The 24,782-nt window shown below is 38.4% G+C and overlaps 1 protein-coding gene across 1 annotated transcript in view; it reads left to right on the forward strand.

The window, feature by feature from the left end:
- map2 (microtubule-associated protein 2) overlaps positions 1-24,782 on the forward strand; it is an 85,202-nt gene that overhangs the window by 25,763 nt on the left and 34,657 nt on the right. The window contains exons 3-4 of the mRNA XM_027291147.1: positions 9,555-9,692; positions 20,339-20,601. Of these exons, the coding sequence (XP_027146948.1) occupies positions 20,391-20,601 (211 nt within the window). The 5' untranslated portion in view covers positions 9,555-9,692; positions 20,339-20,390. The remainder of the gene's footprint in view (positions 1-9,554; positions 9,693-20,338; positions 20,602-24,782) is intronic.

Genomic DNA, 24,782 nt, shown 5'->3' on the forward strand with positions numbered 1-24,782 from the left:
ATGTGTGTTTGTGTTTTTTTTCCATTTGTTTTTATGAATAAAAAAATCAATAAAAAAATTGAACACAAGAACATAGAGCCATATGCATGTATAGCTTACATTGGTGTGTGCTAGCCTTTTTTGCTGTGTGTATATGAGCTTAGCAGGCTATACTAGTGGCTTGTGTATGTGTTTGTGTGTGTGCGTGGGCATGTCTAGACACTCCCAGCCCAGACAGTCATTCTGTTGGACGGTTTCACTTTCACATGGTTCAGGTGTGCAGAGTGGAAATCGTCAATTGGAAGGGACAGATGGACAAAATGGTGAGGTACAAATGGTCCAGCACACCCATCCAGAGAAAGATGGATTCTCCAACTAAAGAATTGTTTTCCTTTTATTCCCTCTTGGTTAAGGCAGCACAATCTTTGCTCAATTGGTGCATAATGGAGGTGAAATATGTGTAGTTTACTGACATTACCTCAGCTATTTCAGGGCGCAGTCATCTTAAGACAGAGCACAGATTAAACACCTGTAACAACACACAGTTTGCACCCAAAAGTCTATTCTATCATGTCAATACAGAACAAATCAACATAATTTTCATTATGTTGATTTTCATTATGTCAAAAAGTAAGCAGCTAAAATGTATTCCAGATTCCCTTTGACTTTCAGTGAGAGGCAGGCTACACCGTGGACAATTCGCCAACTCGTCACAGGGCGCATATAGACAAATAACCACTCACACTCACATTGACACCCATGGCCAATTTAGAGGGTGACAAAAACATTACTGTTCATATTTTCAGGTAATTATGTACTAATGAAAACACAGTTTCATTAAACACTGGACCTTTTTAATACGGAAAGTTGATCATAATCAACAAGAATTTATTACATTACAGATATGAGCCTTTCCTCATATTTAATTTACTTTCTAGATGGTCTTACCTGACTGCAGAATCCACTGGAACTTTTGTTCATACAGCTGTGTCGGCTCCTTTGCCTATCAACTCTTTCGCTCTTGTTCCTTCACCTTTTAAACACACACACACACACACACACACACACACACACACACACACACACACGCACACACGCACGCTGACATTCAGTATGACCTAGCAGGGAACTGATTGTCTGATTGATTGTACATTCAAACACAGTGATCGTATGTGATGTGAAACCATGTAAGCCCTCCCTCCATCTCTCTCTCCCTGCTGTCTTCATGAGAGAAAACATTAGTGGCATTCCCCAGCAGGTCAGTTTGACCTTCTCTTGTTAGTTTAGCCTCTCTTTTATGTCACCCTTTCCTCCTCACCCACTCCATCACACTGATGGCTGAACCAGAAAGGTACATTACTCTTTGTGCACATCTTATCCATTTATCCTATTTCTATATCAGCTATTAGACTCATTCTGCAAATATATTTTATACTAAGACAGTACTTCCTCTGAATATCAAGGATCTTCTGCACACACAGGCGTCACTATTGATTCAATTAAAAAATGACACGTTTTCCAAACTTTTCTTGTTTTTGATATAAATAGAATTTACTTTAATTCACTTATTTTTATCTCATTATAGATATTGAAGACATGAATATATTCATTGTTTTGGTTCAAGACTGGCCTCACCAGAAAAATGGCGGCTATGGTCGTTTGTTAGAGTGCTTAAAATGTTTTTTTTTTATTTTTTCTGACAAGTGACCTCTTCACAACATGAAAGTAATGACTGTAGCATGAAGCTGTTACACCACTAAAAGCCTCAGAGAGGAGGTTGGACAAGGATGGTTTGCAGAGTGTCTGACTTGCAGGCCACACAATATCCTGAGCTTAAGTTTACTTAATTTATCATTACAAACATCCTATAACATCCTTTAAAAATTCAGGGAACTTATCTTGTAGGTTTGGTCACTTTACATTCTTTTATATCATTTCTAATATCAGATAATGTATATATCATATTTTATAGTGTTTCTACTATACATAGTACCTCGTACATACCAGCAATATGTATGAGGTTCTATTTAGGTTTCAGTGTATGACCTTTCTATATTCTATGTGAATAGTATTTTAGATTAATAGTCTCAATAATAAAACAAAAGGGAGTGAGGCAGTCATTACCATGTGTTGTTCAATGGCAGTAACCGTAGACAGAGAGAGAGCGATGGAGAGAGAAAGTGTTGGTAATGGAAGCCACTGCAGCAGTGATGTAATGGCCCAGACTCCCCCCACTCCTCAGGCTAGACTTTCATTTTCTTCCCTTCTCTTTCCTCTTTTGACCACCTCTCCTTTGCATTTCTTTCATCCTTCTCTTGTTTTCATTTTCATCTCACTCAGCTGTCTGACTGTCATCCAATGTCCTTGTCTGCCTTTGTTGTCAGGGCATACCTTCACAATTGTTGTTGAAATATACACTTGTATATAGTTATGTTGCCTCAATCAAAGCATTAGCGATATATAAGTACATTAGAAACAATGCTTCCCAAAAATGGTGAAACAAGTTTTTCATTTGCAAAAGCCAGAAAGCAACAGTTGATGCCTAAAAGGCATAGAAAAGCTTTTGCCTATCCTTATTAACCCAAAAGAGCTCAGCTTCTTGTAAACTGAATGCATCCTCTCCATAAACTCTAAGTCCATATTTATATACATCCGTCTATACCTCTGATGTCCTCATAAGCACAGTGATCCTGATGTGTTATGGTCCACCTAATGAACAGTTTGCTGATACAGTTTACTTAAGGCAATAGTGTGTATCAAAAGTAATGTAAAAAATGAAACTGCGGTCGACAGTTGTGATAAGAAATCGAACTCAGAGATGAATGGTGAAAAGTAACTCATAAAATGCAGCAATTTTAATTTCTTCAGTAGAAAATACATTGAACATTATACATAACTTTATTTTAATGTTATTTCAAAGGTCCAGTGTGTAGGAGGTAGTACAGTAGCAGCTAGTGTTGAGGTGGCAGATTTCAACCAATCCCATTGCCTCATCCTTCCTTCCAAGCATATAGGAGAAACAATAGTGGCTGTAAAACTGACAGAAAAATCCATAAGATCCAGTGTTTAGTTTGGTTTGTTCATTTTTAACGCTTCCACTTTCATTTTCTCAAACACATGCACGTTCCACTTTAAGACTGGGGTGATGAACAACAGCACAAATTTCAAAGAGAAAATGCATGGATTGAGCAATGTGCTATGCATTGCAAACAGTCATCATTAATGGACAGAAATGTTATTATTGGACTGTATTGTCCCAGTTCGATGGACTAAACTAATCAAATAATGAAGCACTTCACTAAGCCTGAGTGGAATTTGCTTTGCCAGAGACATGGCAGTTCATACTGACAGTACTTACAGTCAGCTCATGCCCTGCGTAAATTGGATAGTGGTTCTTTCATTAATTCCATTAATTACATGGAAATTCAACCAGAAACGAGAAACCGCACTAGTTGAGTGTATTCTGTCATCCGTCAACACATTTCAGCCAAAAATACCAACTTGTGTGAAAGAGGTTTTAAAGTTGGGATTCTAAAATCTCAGTGTGTACCCAATAGCGTCAAACCAATGAAAGAAGAAAAACATTTCTTTAAACTATATTGTGTTTGCTTATTGCAAATAAAACTCACTCGCTGTCTTCACCACCGTGATGAAAACAGTGTCTCATTTTTCTTGTGACGATTTAAAACCCACTGGTGGCGTTTTAGGAGTCGTATTTTTTTTTAAGGTTAAAGTTGCACCCTGTAATTCAGAAGGACAGCCAGTTAATGAGGAGAGGGAATAATAAACGAGAGGCTAATAATCACTTCCCCAGCTTAAACTCCATGAATACCATTGATTTTTCATTTGGGGTATCACTCATGTTTCAGTGTTGCTTTTTGCAGGCTGTCACATGAACATGGTAATTGGTCGAAATGAGTGAATGGAAGGTTCTTGCATCTCACTGTGTGAGAAAATGATGATGATTTGATTTTTAGCATCTCCCCAAAATTGTGCTTATTTTTATTTGCCCTTAAAGCAATTCAGTGTAAACCCCTACAGTACTCCATGTCTGCACATTAGAGCAGAGCTTGTCTTGATGCCACATTCTGTGAGCTGCATGTCCTCCAAATAAATATGATATATCCATGTCCACTGTAATAGCACATACATGTTTAGAAGTGTTTTCTGATGTTGCGCCCCTGGCATCAGGAAAACATAATAATAAATCACTGTTGCACACATAGATACACACACAAAAATAGATAGACAGTAAAGGCCTTAGCTTGCAGGGCACATACTCATTAAAAGTTAAAGCTTTACATAACCGCATGACTCAGAATCAAACTTCCAGGAACTGATTTTACAGTTTTACTGAATAACCCAAATCCTGCAACTTATTTTGTTGAAAGCCCTTCAAATACGCACATATATTTTCACTCCTCATACCGGTCCAGTCACATTGCAACAAATACAGTACATGAGCTCCATGCATTTTTCAAGAACACACACAAGCATGCACAGACGCACACACACCACCCCCTGCAGATTGCATTAAATATGGCTGACAGGTGGCTGCTGGATGTGCAGTCCCAAGAGACAGTACAAAGCACTTTCATTGTGTGCGTTTGTGTGTGTGTGTGCATGCCTAATCAGTAAGTGCGTGTGCTTGTGTGACCTGAAAGCGTGATCTGTGTATCTGTGTTGGAGGTACAGGGTTGCATAAGAAATGAAAAGACATGTCATACTCTTTCTTTTTCTTCAGTGTGTTCATATGTTTTGTATGCAAAATCCCTGGTTTGTAAAGTAACTACAGCTGTCATATAAATGCAGCGGAGTAAAAAGTACAATATTTTCCTCTGAAATACTTGTATTGTATTTTACAAACAATATTTGAGTAAATGTTGCTTTCCAATACTGGAGTTATATTTACCTAAACTTAATTAAACTTAATAAAATAATACTAAAACCTAAAGATTGGTCAGTTATAAAATACTCCTAGGTTTCTTGTTCATACATTTAAATTCAGTACAGACTATTTTAGTTGATGTCTCTCTGCTGGATCTGTAAATAGGCCGTTTCTTTGCTAAACTGTTAAGCTGATAACATGTTTTTGTTTTGTTCCGCTGCCCATAATTGGCCAAAAGGAAGTTTAGTATTGATAGAAAATATTAGATTTATTAGATAAGGTTGTTTTTTTATAAAGACTGTGACAATATACTAGTACTTTATTAATATGAAGGTTGGTCACAGAAGAATCGATGGAGACTCTTGCTAAGAAAAAAGGACCTCTTTGGTACCATTGTAAAAATCATGTTAGTCAAGTACCAGTCAGCCTCATCACTGCACTAGCTATGATAAATCTGGTGTATCAGTAGTTAAAGAAAGTCAATAAGTGAACCTCGAGTTTAGATATTTTGTCAAATTTTTGTGTTAATTTTAAATCCAGCATCTATCTAAGATACTTAAATCATGCTAGTGGAATTTATAAACAATTTAAAAACAAGTATTATCGTTGGCTGCCAGCAATGCCACTGTTCAGTTTGTTTGACTCAGTATTGACTTTGCTTATTTCTCTTGAGTTGCAGAGAGTGATTTTTTTTGTAGTATTAGAGTTCAAAATCTGCAAATATATATGCAGATATTGATATGTAGTTTTTTTTTTTCAAATGTGGTCAGCAGAGGTTTATGGAACGCACTTGTTTTTTTCTGGTCTCCCAGGGGAGGTAAGATTTTGTTTAATGTTATTTTCATTGTGGTGAAAGATAAAATTATTTATGTGGAATAGAATATGGTTCTTAGCAAGCTAATAGTTTATTTTCAGTAGGGGAAACATAAAAAATGCAATTTTACAACAAAGATAATACTACGTTTTGCAAAATGGAAACTAACTTACATGTAATTTTATATAGTACAGATTATAGTTGAGGACACAGGTCTTATGATAGTAGTATAATAGTAGGTTATGATTTTGTATTTGTTGCTGTAGGATGCTAGGATAGAAGGAAGAACAGAAATAGCTGTCTGAATGAGTCAGAATACAATTCCTCATATTTTTACTCATAATTTTCCTGGTCTGCTTGGTATCTCTGTAATAATTAAGGAAACAGACATAAAAGTAGAGTTGATCTGGTTGATGGTCGACCACCTGGAAACTCCTCCTGGGCTCTTGGCAGCTACAGATCCTCTCTAGATGATCGATGCGAAACTAAAAAGAGCAACCCCGGTGGACTAAACACATGTTACAATTTAGAGCCACAATGCTTCTCAAAGGCTGTAATGACATTGTGGACAAATTGGTAAGTGTGGCTGCCAGAGACTGGCCATGGCTCCAGAACTTCACCAGACAAGCTTTTGGTTTCTGAATGCTGTCTGCTGCTGTTGTCACCACAGTTCAAATGTGTATCTACCAAAAGCATTCACCATCCAAAGGGTTTTCTTACTATCTTTTCTTTTTTCTCTTTCTATTAATTATGAGTCATTTCGCTTCAAGGAATTTGCAATTTGCATTTTTATTGGAAACTCTTGACCATACATAATTGAAGTTACGTGTTGTGCTGATCATGTAGGGCAGAGTGGGACATCTCACGCTGAGCTTTAACACAGTCTCTTTATTCAGATTTGTAATCACTGCGATTCATCTTTATGACCTTTTCATGCCGCGTATGTTTATAGTCCTATAATAATTATGCACAGTATTTTTTTACATAAAACAACTTTTCCTCCTCATGAAGTCAGACTTAAAAGTGGTTTACAAAAACAAAATTGAAAGAGTGCTGAACGCACCACAGAGCGGCATAAAATATCATAATAAGGTACATAGTGCCCGAGGTGTGTTGTCTCCTGGTGTAACATGCTGTGTGGGAACCAGTCTGCACATTTACACAGAGAACATACAGCCCTGTCCAAGGACCTTGTCTGATGTATGACTCACTTGTGGCCCTCAGCTGTTGTCGAACCGAGGCAAAAGAACAAAAAAGCGTCTTCAGCTTTTCTAACTATTGTTTGTTTCGAAGCTTTGAGGCTTTGGGTCTCTCAGTTCAGTCACTGTGCTTTTCTATTCTCTGTACAACACCAGAATTGATTAAGATGGTTTTTGATGATAGAGAAAACTTGAATAACATTCACAACTTTTTAGCTATTCATTAAGCATTTGTCAAGAGAAAAAGTGATATTTTATGATATTTTGTTACATTCATGAGCCTTGTTTACCTAAAGAGGCATGCTGCCAGTATGCCCAAGTACCACACCTACTGTGACTGAAAATACATGTGCAGACATATACAGTATGTGCCATTTGCTGAATCTGTCAATCTGGCAAGATAATTTAATTCCATAAGTTAGAACAATTTTTTAAAGCATCAAATAACAAAACATGAAATTATAAAGACAGACTGATAAACAGATTGAACTGTTTTAAACATAAAAAGCAGTATAATCTGATGTTTTAAAAACACACCATCTAATCTTTATCAGGCTACTGCTGCATTTCTTATTTACAGTAAGTATATTTGTAACTCACGTGTGCAAGGATCTATTCCTTGCTTCTCTCCTCCAGAAGTCCTACATCCCAATAAAGATGTATTTCAGTATGTAGCATATCATCTTTATTAGATTAACATTAGAGATACTGACCATACTTCTTAAGCAGGGGCTTGTACTTATTACAAACGTTCATCTATTAGAAATGTCTTTATTTGGAACTGGCATGATGATAATCCCTCAAGAGTATAAGTGGGATACAGTAAACATTTCTCCAGAAATGTTAAATCATTACTTAAACTTCATCATTAAGATGTGTATATTTGGCTGAAAAAAGAAACACAGAAAAACTGACATTATTAAATTTGCAGGGTTGATGAATAAAATGATTTAACACGAACAATTTGTCACTATGAAATTAATGATTATTGTCATGTTTTACTCAGACAAGTTGTCTCTCTGCCATTATAGGCTCTAGACTCACTGCCTGAACCCTTACTGAGTCCATTCATTAGCTGATTGGTTTGGACAGGATACAGCGGTAATGACAGGACGATTTTGAGTCTGCATGTACGGGCTAAAGACAATTATTCAAATCAGATATCTTCTTGGTCTCTTCAAAATTGCTGAAGGAAAATGAGATTGTATCCTTTGGCCAAAGTCAAGATTAAAAACTTTCTGGAATCTTCTCAGGAAAACCTGCTTACAATAGACAAGTGTCTGTATCTGTCTAAGTGTTTCTATACCAAGTCTATACGCTAATTGAAACGTTAAGATGCCTGAAACTAATTTGCTTAAAAGCACTTGCTTGATATTTGTCATGTATGGCTCTTATTGTTTTACATATTGCCAAGCAAGCGACATTTTCATCTTTTATGCACTCAAATTATTTCAAGTTGAGAGTAATGTTTTGATCTACTTACAGCTGTCGGTGCTGCTTGAGGGAAAATGTTGTATACTTTTGAATGCAGCTTTTAATGTTAGTGGTAAAACAGAACTGAAGTGTTCTTAGCCTCCAGGTGTTCATTGATTATTTATTATTATTATTTTTTACCTGCAGATGCTCTTAATAATAACCTTCATCTGAGCTCAGTAATCATAAAATGCTTATTTTAAAACATTCAAATACATTTTCGAAATACGGACCCTGTGATATATAGAGATGGAGTTTATATCAAAGTAGAGTAAATCCAGTAAGCATGAAATGAATTCTGTAATTAAAGCAATACTACCCTTGTAAAGCGTTTATGATTCTCGAGCGTACCATTAAGGTGTTTATTCTTTAAGCTGTCGATCGTGGTGTTTCGGATTTGTTGTGATAGAAGCAGGCCCACATGAAATCTGCACCCGCAGAATCCCGACGACACCTCCGCAGATTTTCTGCATATTTTAAATGAACAGAGATGCTGCTTGTGAAACTCTGAATCTCAACACATATCGATCTATGTCAAAAATTTAGATTTACTGTTGAGGAGGCACCATTACTTACTTTTGACTAAGTGAATTTTGTAGGACAATTTGCACTTGGATATTTTGAATATCCAAATAGTTTCAAATTTGATGCTTTATAAAGATGCTTTATTTTAGATCATCTGAGAAAGTTTTCGTCGTGTCTGTTTTTAAAGGTTATCGAAAATGTTTGGGGAAATTTGGTTATTTTTATATATAAAATCTCTGCTCTAAATTGAACCTTGCATTTTAGTGTCCACATCACCATGCATCCATCTGGGTTCTGTACACAAACAACAAATGGCTATATCAAATCAAACTGCAGGACTTTATGCAAATTGCATCTACAACAGATGATTGGTTATTATTACAATTTATACTAATGTTGCCAGTTTATTAGGTACACACAGCTGAGAGATGCTGGTGGAACGTTATGGTCATTTTGCAGGCTATAGTTTGTGGTGCTGCTGAATTACACTTTGGTATACCTCATCTGGGTTGCCTACAAACTTGCCTACGGAAACAAGTTTATGATGTGCTGCCTTTCTTGTTGACCAGAGTGAAATCATTGATAATGTTCAGACTAATGTGGGTATGTGGATAACATGTTAATTATATTAAATGAAAATAAAATAATAATTGATCTGCTTTTTCTTGATCTCCAGGTGTGACAAAGAGGGCTGTCCCCCTTGGCTTTCAGTGTTCCTCTGACAATCTTGACGTCAAACCCGTGAGATTTGGAGAGAAGTCAGAGATTTTGCATCCAGCTTGACTCATCACCAACTCCCAGACCACCTAAACAGGTAAGAATATCTGCCATATGTGTTACCAAATGTGGTGGCTGAATATCTGATCAGTTCTTTGCCAAAACCAAATGATTTAGTGGGAAGAAACAACACAAGCTGTTCAGAAATACATCTTGGACATAAATATAGTTCTGGACAGATTCCTGGTTTCACCATAGGTGTATCAGAATCACTGCTGGCAATATAATAATGAGAAATTAAGCATTGTTGTGCACCAGGTGTGCTGTGGCGACTCGCCATACGGGAATGAATGAAACTAAACCCTCGTAAAGCATAGCCGGTTCTGAACCACATTCATGTGTCTTAAACATTTGAGATATGATGAATACCTGTCAGAAAGAGAAAAAGAAACATTTACAACAAGAGACGGAGAGAGACAAAAAAGAATGCCTGTTACCTCAGCAGATGAAATTACTGTGTGGGTGGATGTACATGTGAGTGCAGGCTGCTGGGAGCTCTGAGTGGGAAGTTGGTACTGAGTGGGAAGAGAAGAGCTGCTTTAGTGAGACGATCAGCACCAAGGCCTGCTGAAAGGCAGTCACGCTTTCATGGCTCCTCTTTTGTTTTCTACACTCATACAAATGTGGTGAGGTTGGTGATAGATGGATGGATATGAGTGTTTTCATGTGTGCCTGCCATCATCTGTGTTTGTGTGGGTCAATATCTGGCTTTCTTTTCTATTATTTTTTATTCAGAATCATGATGTATGTACTGTAGTTACAAGACTGGATAGAAACGTGGTAGAATGGACTAAATAGACTGGATAGAAAGAGCACATTATGTTCAAAACATGTATAAAAGGAAAGCATTTTTAAAAAAGCTGCGCAGCTTAAGCACTGATGCAATAGTACTGAAGAAGCTATTCGATTTACATACATGTTTGTGTAAAAAAACCTGGAAACGTCCTCCAATACTTCATAATTGTATGAGAGAGACAGAGCACAACAAGCTAAATTATGTATAGGAAGAAGGAAACAAAGGACATCCCTCTTCAAGTGTTGTTGAATGGGGATGCTTCAGTCTGAAGTGGCTGATAATCATACAAATAAATGATTGGTTGATTGGTTATATAATTATTTAAGCCATGCTGCTATTAAAAAAATTTCATTGTGTTTGTAAGGATACACTTGTCTGGCTTGCAGTGTCTCTTCAGTAAATAATGTTAACAACTTCACAGGCACAGCACTAAATGCTTCATCATTTTGCTGCAGTTAATCATTTTAGCTATAAATCTGACTGACAAAAACTCACTGTGACTTATACTGTCCAGAAATGTTAGTAGCCAGTTTTTCATTTAAATGACGCATAAATGTTAACTGAATGATCAGAAAATCTACAACAGAAGCCAATTCTCCAGTCAGTTTCCATTACTATTGAAGAAGAAGAGGGCAGGACATAAAATGTAGTAGAAGAGCTCCAGTCAAATCTAATACGGCAGCAAAAATTGATGAAAAAAAAAATACGTTTATGTTTGTTTCATGTATTATTTTGAGGAATGATACAGTCTCCTCATTACTTGTCTGTATTCACCAAATCTATTTCCACTGCACAAAACCCTTTATGCTTATGCCCAACCACCTTGACCTCTTGCCTTAGTTCAAGTGCTCACTACACTTCTTTGTCAAGGACATCAGACGTTACAACAAATAATGGTGTTGGTTTTCTGAAAGCAGTCCTGTAAAACAGGAAGCAACTGGTGTTTTTCTCTGTTGTACCTTCTACCTTTTATCGTATCAAAACCTGGTCCTAGTTTTTTAAAGGCTCATTGAGTACTAATAACATAATTCCTGGATTTAAGCTGCTTAGAGGCATTATTTAATGCGGTTCAACATCTTTGTACTTTCAGGGGAGAAAAAAATAAATCAGTGTGCATATTCTTAGATAAAAAGCCTTTGAAGCCACATTTACCGTACACCTTCACTACAACTTTCTGCTGACAGCCGCTCTAATAAGGTTCTTTTTGTGTTCCTTTATACGAGCATCATAAAGCTTTGCATGAGGCGGGTTTCATTTCAGGTTTTTTTAAAAGGACACTGGTAAAGATGCTGAGTTAAAAACTAGACTGAAACTGACAAGACATTTTTAATACATCAGTCTAACACTGTTAGATAATTCAGCCTTTCATGTTTTAATGTAAAGAACTACTGACAAAGAAAGACAATAGTGGAGACAGTGTATATACATGTATGTGAAGGATATTTGTAGGCCTGTTGTGGATAAAATTACCTGACCCTGAACTACTTAAGCTTAATTCACAAGAAACTCCAGTTTCTCCTGCTCCAGTAAAACTAGCCTCAGGGCTAACAAGTGCTTTCTAACATAACAGAAATATAGGATTTTTTTTTTTTTGCAAAATAAGTATATTTGCTTTCTTGCCAATAGTTGATACAACTCTAAATATGTAGCTGGAGCCAGCATCTGGTTAGCATGTAGCTAACCTAAATGTGTTAAATCTCATTTGTAATCCATATAAAAATAACAAATGATGTATAAAAATGCCAATTTACCATTTTAAAATAACAAATGATGTATAAAAATGCCAATTTACCATTTTATTGAAGGTCATGTGCCACACTGTTTCTTGTTCCAGATCAGTTGCCAGGCAACCAGCGAATACATGACCAATATGTAGACATGTAGCCTCGAGTGGTCGCAAGACTAGAACGGCACTGTATAAGTACAGTCTATTTACTATTGACCATTTACCAAATTTCCTGTGTTACACTACATTCTTTGCACATTTCATGTCTTCATATTGAGCTAAGTTACCCAGCTGCTGGCTCTAGCTTCATATTTGCAGTACAGACAAAGAGCGTGGTATCATTTTTCTCATCGAGAAAGAAAATTACCATTTCCAAAAAATGGCAAACATGACAACAGGCACAAGCAAGCCTTTGCGTTCGAATATCTAAATGCCTGCACACATCTACAAACATGCAACTTCACGCTCTCGTACGTATATATGTACTGTACAGTAAATAAACACACACTTAGAGGAACTACATCTTGTGTCCCTAAGCTTCTCTACTGCTCTCTGGCTCCTGCAGTGAGACGGCCCTGAGAGGAGAGCCCTGCAATGCAGCATCTGTGTGACTCACACACACATGCGCACGCACACACACACACACACACACACACACACACACACACACATACTGTGTGATGGTGGCGCGTGAAAGTGCTCAGATCATAGGAGGGAGATGAGGAGAGAGAGAGAGAGAGAGAGAGAGAGAGAGCAGAGTGAGGGGAAAGATGAAGCCTGATGAGAGGCGGAGGAGGAGTGAGTAGGAGGAGGAACAGTGATGGGAGGAGGTAGGAGGAAGGTGAAGAGGGAAGAAGAAATAACGTGTGGGAGGAAGATTTATAGGTGAAAGGATGCTAAGAAGTCAGACAAAAGAAGAGAAGAAGAAGCAGATAAGAGCCATGCAAATGACGAATGGACCACTTAATTAACTTGGTGATTACCTTGTCTGGGTAGATTCTTTATGGCTGATGCCTTCACAGACAGTTTATCAGCCCTGCTTCATCTCTTTAAAAGCTTGACACACATTGTGATACATACTTGAATTGACAAGGGAACATTTGTCTTGAAATGAGTGAAAACAAACCAGTATGTTCTCGCAGCTATCGAGTTAATCTTCAGAAAACTTTTGATTGCTGTGTGATGTCATCCGTTAGCTTTTGCTTGGCTAATTGCTATTTTTGTTGTGAGGAGATCTTCTGTTGGAGCAGCCTATAATTATCTCTTCAATACGCTGATATCTGCAAGCTCATGCTTGATAATTTGTTGTGCTAAGATAATTCACGTTAGTCCATAAAAAAAACTCAAAACAGCACTCAACAGTAAAGCTACAACACAATTAACAGAGTGCACTGAATTTAGTCAGTGAGTTGTAACCTCTACATGAACTAACTAAACACAGTCTGCAGAAATTCTGCTGATTTCTGACACTATTGATTTGAATCGATTATGATTTACCTGTCGACGTTTGATTAATTCTCAATGCATTGAAAAAGTAGCCATGTACAGGAATAAAGAAAATGAAGGATATCCACATGACATTAACGTAACTATTGCTGTTATTGTTACATACAAGTCAGTCACAACAGTCCAAGTACAAGTCCGGCAATCACATGTGACGGCTGCTCAACTAGCTTTACTAATTGACTGGAGATTTAGTTTTGCTGTATACTGCAGGGATTGTTGTGCCTGTAGGGATTTTGTGTGCCACATATTGGGTGATTCTCTTCCCTCTCCCAGAGTTGGATGGCAGAGTTGCCAGCGCCTCCTCAATTCTTGGCTCATGGCTGGGCCCACTGTATTTTTCATGGTGGCAGACGTTAGCTCAGGATGAAAACAGCTAACATGGTTCTCTTGTCCACTGTGTTTCCCAGTAAGTCAATAAAAAACGAAATATGTCTAGATGCTGCTCCGTTTATTATCACTCATTGCTGATCTCTGCCTCCCTCTGCCATGTTTCCCAACATGCTGGTTAGCCAAAGATGCTTTGTTAGCCCAACATTCAGACACAGTTCAATGCAAGAGAGCAAGGTTGCAACATAATGAGCTAAAATCGCCAATAGATTGTCCTGCTGAGGCCAGAAAATCAACAATCAATGTCAGCTATAATTTTATGTCAACTACAAACTCTTGATTATGCGCTGTCACTGCATAGACTGAATCATCCGCACCTCTGTTTGTGATGACTAATGAACGTTTGCCATTGTGACTTTCAATCTGGTTTCAGGGGTTAAAGAGGAATTTTGACCTCTTGTATTTCCACCTCACCAGCACTAATCTTTGATCATGGGCTGGTAAAAGCAACAGTGATGGGTCGACTTTTATCCTCTGAAAAAAACATAGAATTCTACTTCACCAGGCTCTTCTTGCTATGTGACAAGTGACGAGTACATTGAAGTACCGAATCAAAATTTAAAATGTCCTTCTCTTAATGAACTATATTTATGTTTCAGCCAGACAGCCTACTTTCTATTTTGAGGCCATGGGGATGGTTATGTGTAGTAAGTGTTTCTGTGTGTGTTCTGTTATGACTCTACCTATAATAGAGTGTCCTTGCTGGTATATCTTTTCCTATTGACTGAACATCACTTATTTTCTGTGCCTCGCTGGGAAAACACACTCTTCTCTCCCTTGACAATTACTGTCAAGGTGCCTTTCAGCAAGGCACTAGACCTCAAACTGTTCGAGTAGAGCAGCTCAGTGGACGTCAATAAATCAGTGTGGATATAATTTTCTGAATGTGAAGCAAGTAGTCACTGGGAGCCATTGCGATGCTCTTGCATGAATGAAACTTGTAAATTCAAGAAAGCAAGATTTGTTTTTTGAAGAATTTCTCTCTGTGTTTGAATAACCTCCTGAGGCCACTGTTTTTTGCCAGACAGAGTCAGGAGAGGAAAAGTACCCTGAGTGGTCTGTTCTGAAGACATAGTGATGGAAATTGCCCCCCGCAGCACCTGAAGATGGCTTTTCAGGTTTTCTCATACAAAAAAGGATTTTTCCACTAATACTGCATTAGAGCCTTGCATAATGGTAAAAAAAAAAAAGATCCAACATATATTCACTGGATTACTTTCATCTCCTCACATCAGCTGTGTGTTGGAAAATGCAGCTGCTGATTCATCCAAGGGATATGATCAGTTTGCCAGTATCCAGTAGATGAAAGGAGCAGAGAACTGAACCTTTGTATACTGTTAACACCTTTAGTACATATAACAGCCTCAAACTGTGGGAGAATACACAGTTTAAAACGTGAAATGTGAATTATTATTATTATTATTATGAGCAGTGAAAGATAGTAGAACCAATAATCACTGTTTGTACACATACATACGTACATGTTGCTTAGCAACCGGTTTGATTAGCTGTTGTTGAAAACACTGCAGTGCGAGGTGGGAAAAGCATTTAACCAGCGTCAATACACATTTAGAATGATTATAAATCATACAGATGAGTTTGTTTTTGCAGCAGCACAGACATCCAATGTTCTCGTTGATTGCTGGATTCTTTCTTATGATTAGTAATAATTGTTTGCAACAATACTTGTTGGCTCTTGTAAAACTATTGTCGCAACTATTGTTTAGGCACATCTGAGTTCTTAGTAGTAGTATTAAGTTGTGCATTGAAGGGTAAGTAGCAAAATACAGCCCAGGTGATTGGATGAACCATATCACCGTGCAAATTATAACCAGATCAACAAACTACATAATGCAGCCAAACTATTACCTAAGCCAATTGGAAGAAAGGCAAACACATCTTTTCCATCCATAAAAGTCTTCATCCTTGTCCGTTGCTCTTATAGGTCTTATATACTAGATGCTCACTATGTTATGCTAACCTCTTTAGAAGCCACCAAACACCAACGGTCACTTCTCACACACGTGGTCACACACACCTAACATTAAACTATGTCAATAGATAAGCCATAGCTTCCTCATAGGACACTGATTGGTCTGAATAACTGTAGTTAAAGTCTGGCAGGATGGATTCTCACATGATCTCACATGAGTCCAGCTGCTTTGCAAGGTCCCAGACCGTCGTGGTGAAGAGGGCGCTGAGCCAGAAAGCAAAGCTTTCAGTCTTTCGATTTACCAGCTTATCTATGATTTAACCCTCACCTATGTTCACAAGCTTTGGGTAGTGAACACAAAATGCTAGCTAATGCGAATACTGACATGAGTTTCCTCCACACGGTGGCTGGATTCACGCTTGTTGAAATGTTCTTAATTGAGTCGGTCCATGCTTTTAAGAGGTCAGGAGCATCAATTGCTGCGTGGGTGGATAAGTAGATGTTACATGTATTATTTTTTGTAAGTCTCTCTCTCTCTCTCTCTCTCTCTTTCTTTGGAAAAGTGTGTCCAATATTATAGTGTAATACCAATACACTCTCTTTAACAAATGCATATACATATGTTTGTTATTTCTGAAGATCCATTCAGTCAACAGGGTCACATGTTTGTCTGCAAAAATCAGGAATGGTTTTCTTCTCAGAAAAAATGATGTCCAATCTAATCAAAGAAAGTCCAGTTTCCTCATATCAGCTTAGTATCACAATTAATTACTTATTAATACAAATAAATCAATAGTTGTAGTCTGGTAGAGCAGTATTTTGAACTAAAAATTAAATCCCAATTTGTAACATGACTGCAGTACCTTAAGTTACCATCCAAAATGTCCAGTAGTATCCAGCTCTGCTCGTCTTCTCACTGTTCACCTCCATTCTTCCCTGGCATTGAGGGAGAGCATGTCAGCATCAACCACCCCTCTGGCAAAGTGCCAGAGGCTTTTTGCCAAGTGAAACAGACCTGCTGTCGACTGAGAAGCTCGACGTCTAACTCTATCATATCACCATCTCATACAGTCTCATCCCTAACTGGACACATTGCCTTGAGGACAGTATATTATCTGGACAATATATAGTGTCCTGATCCACAATTGTCTGCCCCTCACTTGTCTCCATCATTTCCTCTCTAAACTCATCTTGAGAAGTTTGCTTGTCTCCTAGACAATCTGCTTGTCATACCCACATTTTTACATCATAACCTAAGCCAGTGTTATGCTTTTGAATATACAGCACATGTATGGCATCTTAATTAATAGGTATTAGGCACTGCTTTGCTTCGGGCTGGTGAGAAAGGCACAGTTTCACCTAATAATGTGCGTAATGCTTCTCTAATCTCTAAACCCAGCATGCTGAGTTTTCATAATGTTTGGTAATGGCCTCAATTGGCTTCGTTCAGGCTTCCACCCAGCAGGTGGTGCTGTTTCATTCACACATGCATCACACATTTGCTCACAAACATACAGACCATACATTAAGCTCTGGCATCAGCACTTCAACAGGCATCCAGAAACCCAGACCACACTTCCTTCCCTCCTTATGAACCACTACGAACACCATGAGCCTGGCCACCAGTCAGGATGATGTTGTCACGTCTGGAAATTAGCCACAGAGCTCAAAGTGACCTTCATCATCAGGCAGACAGCAATGAGACATAGCATCAGGACAGCAGTCTTGTCCCTGTATTTTATGACTCTTTCAATATTGAGAGTGCTCTTCAATGGAAGTTCGAGTGAGGACACAGAGGTGGAACGAGCAACAGAATGGATTGTGACAGCGAAGGGGCAATGCAAAATATACAGCTGTAGCTTTTGGGCATAGACACAGTGAGCATTTTATGAGGTGACTGTGCAGGTTTGTGTGCTGTGGAGTCTCTGTAGAGGCTTCATTCATACTGATGCTCCCTTCAGAGCTGAGTCACGCCAAGCTCCATTGACTTCTGACTCTGATCTAGGCTGCAAGAGCTTATAGCCATAATGTATTCTACTCAGTTGTATTATATATTTTTTATTTCCCTTTGATACTGTTTTGCTCCTCTGTGCTCTATCTTAACACCATGCTAAACACCAGCATTTTAGCATTGTCACTGTGATGAACGTGCTGATACAGAGCCGCAATGTAGATTGTTATGCTGCATTCCGCTGTACACCGAACCAGACTAGTGCCCCCAAAGTGGGACCCATCACAGGGGCAGAAAAACGACCTACAACAAAACATTTTTACTATATGTGAGGTCTGTGCTGTGAAACATCCTGTAAAAACTCAACAACTGTTGTTGTCATTCCCATCACCTTTCAATTGATCTGTGCTTAAAAGACATCTTTGCGAGCATGCAGTACAAGCCCACTCCTCTTGTCTCTTTAAAAGGAACTATAGACTTTCATCTTGCGGCGGATTGTAGATTATGCATTACTTTTAGTTTTCTTCTGACTTCTCTGCATGCATGCTTGCTAACTATTTTTCAGCAACACATAATAATAGCATATGATTTTAAAGGTTGAGTTTGCAAGATTAAGGGGGCACGATTTACAAAATATGGCAGAAATAGAATATAACGTACATAAGTATGTTTTCATCAGTGTATAATCAACTGAAAATCAGAATCATTGTTACCTTAGAATGGGCCTGCGGGTCCTGGCTCTAGATACACCCTTGCACACTCTATATGCTTTTCATGGTCACTGTAGTATCTCCTTCATGTTAGCAAGTACAGGATGAGGTGACGGGGTTGCTATCAGCGACTACAACACTAGATGCCACTGAATCCTACACACTGGTTCTTTAAGGCTTTGTGACTGACTCAGGTTAATGGGAGGTGTATCCTGTGCAAAATCATAGGTGGCAGTTGATCGTTTAATTTAACAATGAATCTACTAAAGAGCTGCCTTACACTGTGTATTTCTATTTCTTTTTAATACAAATATGCAGATATATTGTCTTCCCGTCTGGTTGAAAATGAATATTCTGTTCTTTTCGATTTTATTGCTTTCTTTTCACTTCTGTTCTATTCAATCACTGCGCAGACAGTGAGCAGTAGTGTTCAATGTAGTGTGAATGCAGTGACTAGTGCTCACTGTAGCAGTACATTGGTCCCTGGCTGCAGTTATTGACTCCTGTTTTCTCCAGCAGACTTCCCTGTACTCTCTGAGGACTGCAGAGCTAAATGACAAATTGCTCCTTCACACATCCCCTTATGCACAAATACATAGGCTGCTCAGCAAAGGCTTGAGGCCACAACCCTCCTTCAAAAACCATGAATTCCCCTTTAAAGCATTTTCTGTCTGATGTGTTCGCTTGAGGGCTCATAACTGTCTTTTTCTTTCTCACCAAAGCCACATTAATTAAAGAGTTTGAATACCAGTACTGGTGCTGTTAGTGTAAGACTGAAACTGCCTCAAATAATAGATCTCAAGGCCAATATCTAGAAAGAAAGTGGAACATAAATGTAAATGGTTAACAGACTAGCTAACCCAGTTATCCACATAAGAGGAGGAGAGCAGAGTTAAGGATTTCACATACACCATCTTGTGTATTGATCTTACACTACATCAAACCCATTCATCTGCTCCTCCCACCTTCTGCCCAATATCATCCAAGAGATCATTGAATCTTACTGCCTGTTTCTGCCCTTGGCAATTATGTAGGTTGATCAATATGTTCCCTCTTTTGCTTCTGCTTGTTTTTTATCTCCACGCTGTTCTGATCAATCATCATATACATGTAAGCCCCCACGATGGTTCTGGTCATCCCTGGATGACATTTGTTTTTGGAATATTTGCTGTTGGATTATCAGATAAATTTATAACAATACGGCTACCTGATTCAGACTATTTTTCTAACGTTGGACTCAATCAGAGCACACCTTATAACCCTACAGCCCCGCGTGAGTCACATAAATTCAAGGTCTGCTCTGTTCATTTTTTCAGCGAGCTGTGATGTCCACCTGGGCCAGTGGCTATAAGAGCCATTACACACACACACACATGCACACAAATCAATAGGATTTAATCCAGTGGCTGTCACCTGCCGGCTAACATCCAAGGACTGTATTTCACATACGCGCATACACACAAACTCACACAAGCAGAGATGCACTTTCAGAATTGTTGACGTTGAAGCTGCAACAAGGATTATGACTGACAAAAAGAGATTTGTGAATGTGACTGATGCAGCGTATCCCAGAGGCTGCACACTGTTCACTCTCCTTCATGAAACACTGCTAACATTGCAGTTAACTGAGTTTTGACCATGCTTCATCTTTTTCTCCCCCATCCTGCCTCTCAGCCAGAAGGAGAGACCCCTTGCCCACCCTCCCCTGCTGCTAGCTAGCACCAGCATGGCAGACAGTCGACAGCCAGAAGACGGTGCCCCCCAGTGGGACCCATCAGGGGGGCAAGAACCTGCTGGTACCCATGGGGCCAATGGCTACTCCTCTGCTGCCTACAGGACGTGCCAGCCAGGTGCTGCCCACATGGCCACAGCATCCTACTCCGCCAGAGAGAACGGCTTTAATGGGGAGCTAACTGGTGCTCACGCTGTAACTGCAGGTAAGACATGTTTAAAATATGATATAATCTTATTTTTAGAGGCTCACTTAGAATCACTTTGCATGTATGCATTGTTCAAATAAAGGCCTGTGATGGGGTCAGTGGGTGCATTACATTGTAATCACTGGAGAAGAACTTTGGGAAAAGGGATTTACTGTAAATTATATAGAAATCTTATGGAGAACCATTTTGAGTCATAATTTTGTTGTAAATAGTCAGGTTTTAGGGGTATTTTTTACGTAGTTGACAGTAGAGCTAAAGATAGGGAGTAACATGCCACAGAGTTTCTCAGCAGGACTCAAACTGGGGACGCTACCTTAAAGCCCTAGACCACCCTAGAAAATCTACATTTCACCTTAATATATCATGATGCATTATTTTTGAATTATGTTATTCTAAACCTACTGTAGCATCTTTTCTATTCCTGTTGGTGGCCATGATATACAAGAGTAAATGCACCATGCAAGGCTCAATGGTACTTTCTGACCTAATCAGAAAAAGTACAAATGTTACAAGTGGCAAGTGCAGATATGTAAATGTGCAGAATTACCATAAATTGGTGATCAACCCAGGTAAAACACGCAAATCCAGAAGAAAACTGGGAGCCAGTTAGTCTGTGGCAAGGTGTGATGCCATAAGTCAAAATATGGTTCAGACTCATCACATCAGTTTAATCATTGAACTGCTTGTGATGAAGTCAAGGTGCGAGCACAAGCAGAAGTCGCAGTGTAGCCGGTCAGTTCACTTTTGTTTGTGTCCAGAGGTGCTGCTACAATATTGACACATAAGAGTGGTTATTGATCCTATTCCCTTTGAAAGCAGGGTTCACCCTCTGTTAATGAAGAGAAACATCTGTACTGTATGTCTGCCTTTTTGATCAAGTGTCTGTGTTGTAGTGTGAGCTCATGTGTAAGCTTTGTCTACAACTTTTGACAGTGTGTGTGTGTGTTATTATGTGTATGTGTGTCCTGTCTTTTCTTGTGCGTGGGTTTGCAGTACTCTGAATCCTCACTAGAATCACATACTGTTATTAACGGTGCTATAATTAACACATAAAATCTGTCTCTCTACCCCTAACCCCCCCACACACACAAACCCTCACTCACACCCTGGAGACAAGAACAATAATGTACCAATGCTGTAACCATGGAAACGGCTCCCCTACAATTTACTTTGCCAGGGCTTTTGTTCTTTTTTTCTCGCCAACGCTATTTAGCATGTAATGATGAGAGCCCAATTAACCTCCTATCTCCCCATTATTAGGGCTTAACTGACACCAGTTTTGAAGGCTGATAACAGTATTTATGAATGTAACTGCTGTTGCCATTTGACCATTACATGCCCTCAATGTCCATCTTTAATGATTTAGCATAATTCAGTGAAATTCTGAATAATGTGAGGTGATTACACCTGCTTCCTGTTATCTTAATGTTTTTGTTGTTTACATGTTTAAAAAAGAAAGAGTCAGATCATAACATTATAATCACATATTAACATAACCAGATGAATTTGCATTAGGAAGTATATGAAAACAAAAACAAAAATTAAAATAAAAAAATATATATTTTTCAGAGATTAGTTGTTATTTTAAAAGTAAGTACAATGCCAACATTAGTGCAGAGTTTAACTCACATATTTGTGAGCATCCTTTGAAATTATTTATATTAAAAACATTTTTTCCCCCTCTGGGTTGAGCTGTTTCAGTCAAGTCAATTAATCTAAAATTAGTTGGTTTGTTTCATCAAAACATTGATTTGCTACAATATTATAACTTAATGGCAGTATTTTGATTAATTTTCATACAGCATACAAATAGACTTTAGTCGGTAGATACAAAATAGCTGTATAGATGCAAACTATTTGCTAGTGTCACCAATTTCAGGTTTAAAAAATATATATATTTACCTCAAATTTGAGTGTTTTTATGTGATCAAGCTTACTTAGTTTGGGTTAAGATGTGCTTAATGAATAAAGTGCAAATTATTTTGCCTTCCGTTTATTTTTATTTACAACACACAAGTTGATCCAGCTGTCATTGAAATCCTTTCAATGCAACATTGTCTCAAGAGCTAATCTGTAATAATGATAATGAGCAGGGTATCAATACATGTTTTCTAATCATTTGCATGAAAATGACAGCCCCTCTCTGCAGTTGTGTAACCCAAGATGTGTTTGTCTGCTGAGCACCTTGTCAGCATACATTAACGCTGCTCCGGAGCAGGGCAGGGGTAAGTGGGGCAGAATGGGTGACAGAAGGGCTGATGCTGGCACTCAGCTCTTCAGACACAACAAGAACCTATTGAAGCACAAAATTGCCCTCTTGACTTTCCTTTGAGATGAAAGTTGAAAAAGCCAGTCAACCTTGCTGGAACTGGTCAAGAGAAAGAGATGGACAGAAAGAAACAGACTTAGCTAATAGAAAGAGAAAGAATAGAAAGGGTTGTTGAGATTATTCTAGAGAGTGGTTGGCTTGCATAAATCGAGGAAGCCTTTGTGTTTTATCAGGGATATTACATCGAGCAGACACAAGTAACTGGGCCTGGAGAAGATTTTTTGTTATAGTTTCTCCATATCATCAGCTTAAATTAGTATGTTTGGATGCAACCAAATGAAGCTCTGGTGTGCAGTATGGATAAACATAAAGGGACAAAGTTTGAGGATGTCCAAAACTCTGAGATACACTGAATGAAAGTAGTAGTAAAGTATTAAACCTTTTTGCAAAACATTTCAGACTCATGATGTATTACTTAACGGTTGATTTGTTTATATTTTATTTAGCCCGAAATTACAAATTGTAATTTTTCCTCAGAGTGCTTTACAATGTGTAACATACAACACCTTCTATTCTTAGACTCTTGATTTGGATGAGGAAATATTTCACAAAAAACAAATGTGAGAAATCTCAGGAAGAGCGAGAAAATAGGAGGGATTCTTCTTCAAAGATGGAGAAAAAAGCAAAAGATATAGATACAGATAAAAAAAGAAGTAGAAAATACAGTATGGAGAAACATAAGGATGATATATAGTTAAATAAAATCTGAACATATAATATTAAGTCAGCATTAAGGGTCATTTTGTAAACATCTAAGAATTGTGTGTGTGTGTGTGCGTGCATGTGTGCTTGTCGTGTCTGTGTGTGTGGTGTCTGTCTGTCTCTCTATCTATGTGTCTGTGTTTGTGTCTGCGAGAGAGAAGGATAAAATGGCCGACATTGAAAATGTAGTCTTGATAGTCACTCCTTCCTTCCTTCCTTCCTTCCTTCCTTCCTTCCTTCCTTCCTTCGTCTTCTTTTCCTTCCTTCCTTCCTTCCTTCCTTCCTTCGTCGTTTTTTCCTTCCCTCCTTCCTTCATCGTTTTTTTCCTTCCTTCCTTCCTTCCTTCGTCATTTTTTCCTTCCTTCCTTCCTTCCTTCCTTCCTTCCTTCCTTCGTCGTTTTTTTCCTTCCTTCCTTCCATCCTTCATTGTTTTTTTCCTTCCCTCCTTCCTTCGTCGTTTTTTTTCCTTCCTTCCTTTCTTCCTTCCTTCCTCCCTGCCAAAACTATATATCTGACAGTTTAGCAGGCGAATGTGAGTGAGAATTTTCTAAGTTTCTAGCTATAAATGATTTCTGTAGCTTGACATTTGCGGCCACAATCGCAGTTTACAAATTTACTTTTAGATGAATTTTTCACTCCCTCTCCACTCTAGCGATGACATCACTCACTCTAACTCTCGAAAATTTTCGCAATACACACCCATTCATTTTTTTTGCGGTGATTTTTGGCAAAACCGTTTGCCAAAAAAAGTCATAGCACACCGATCCCGGCCGAGCCGCACATTTTGATATCTGTTTTGTGTGTGTGCGACAAAAACTCTGGGAGGAGAAGCGAGCCAAAAAAACGACGTAAGAATAATAAGCGGAAGAAGCACGGTGGATAACATATAGTGTGCGCTTTCAGGCACACTCAATTAGAGGTACTGGTTGACGGGTCCAGCCTTATCTTAAAGTGGGAGTTCCACTGCAAGTAAAGATATTCAAGGTTATATGTGAATGTGCTACATTTTAGTGCCTTTGTGGAATCATGAAAACATTTTTTCCTTGTGTTTTTTGTTTGTTTTCATTCAATTTCTTCAAAGACGTAAAAACTAAACAGTAGGGGGTTCAGTGTTGTATCAGGGCATCCTCCAGCAGAAACAACACAG

Source organism: Larimichthys crocea, chromosome XVIII (assembly GCF_000972845.2).
Source record: "Larimichthys crocea isolate SSNF chromosome XVIII, L_crocea_2.0, whole genome shotgun sequence".
In the NCBI taxonomy this organism is placed as follows: Eukaryota; Metazoa; Chordata; class Actinopteri; family Sciaenidae; genus Larimichthys; species Larimichthys crocea.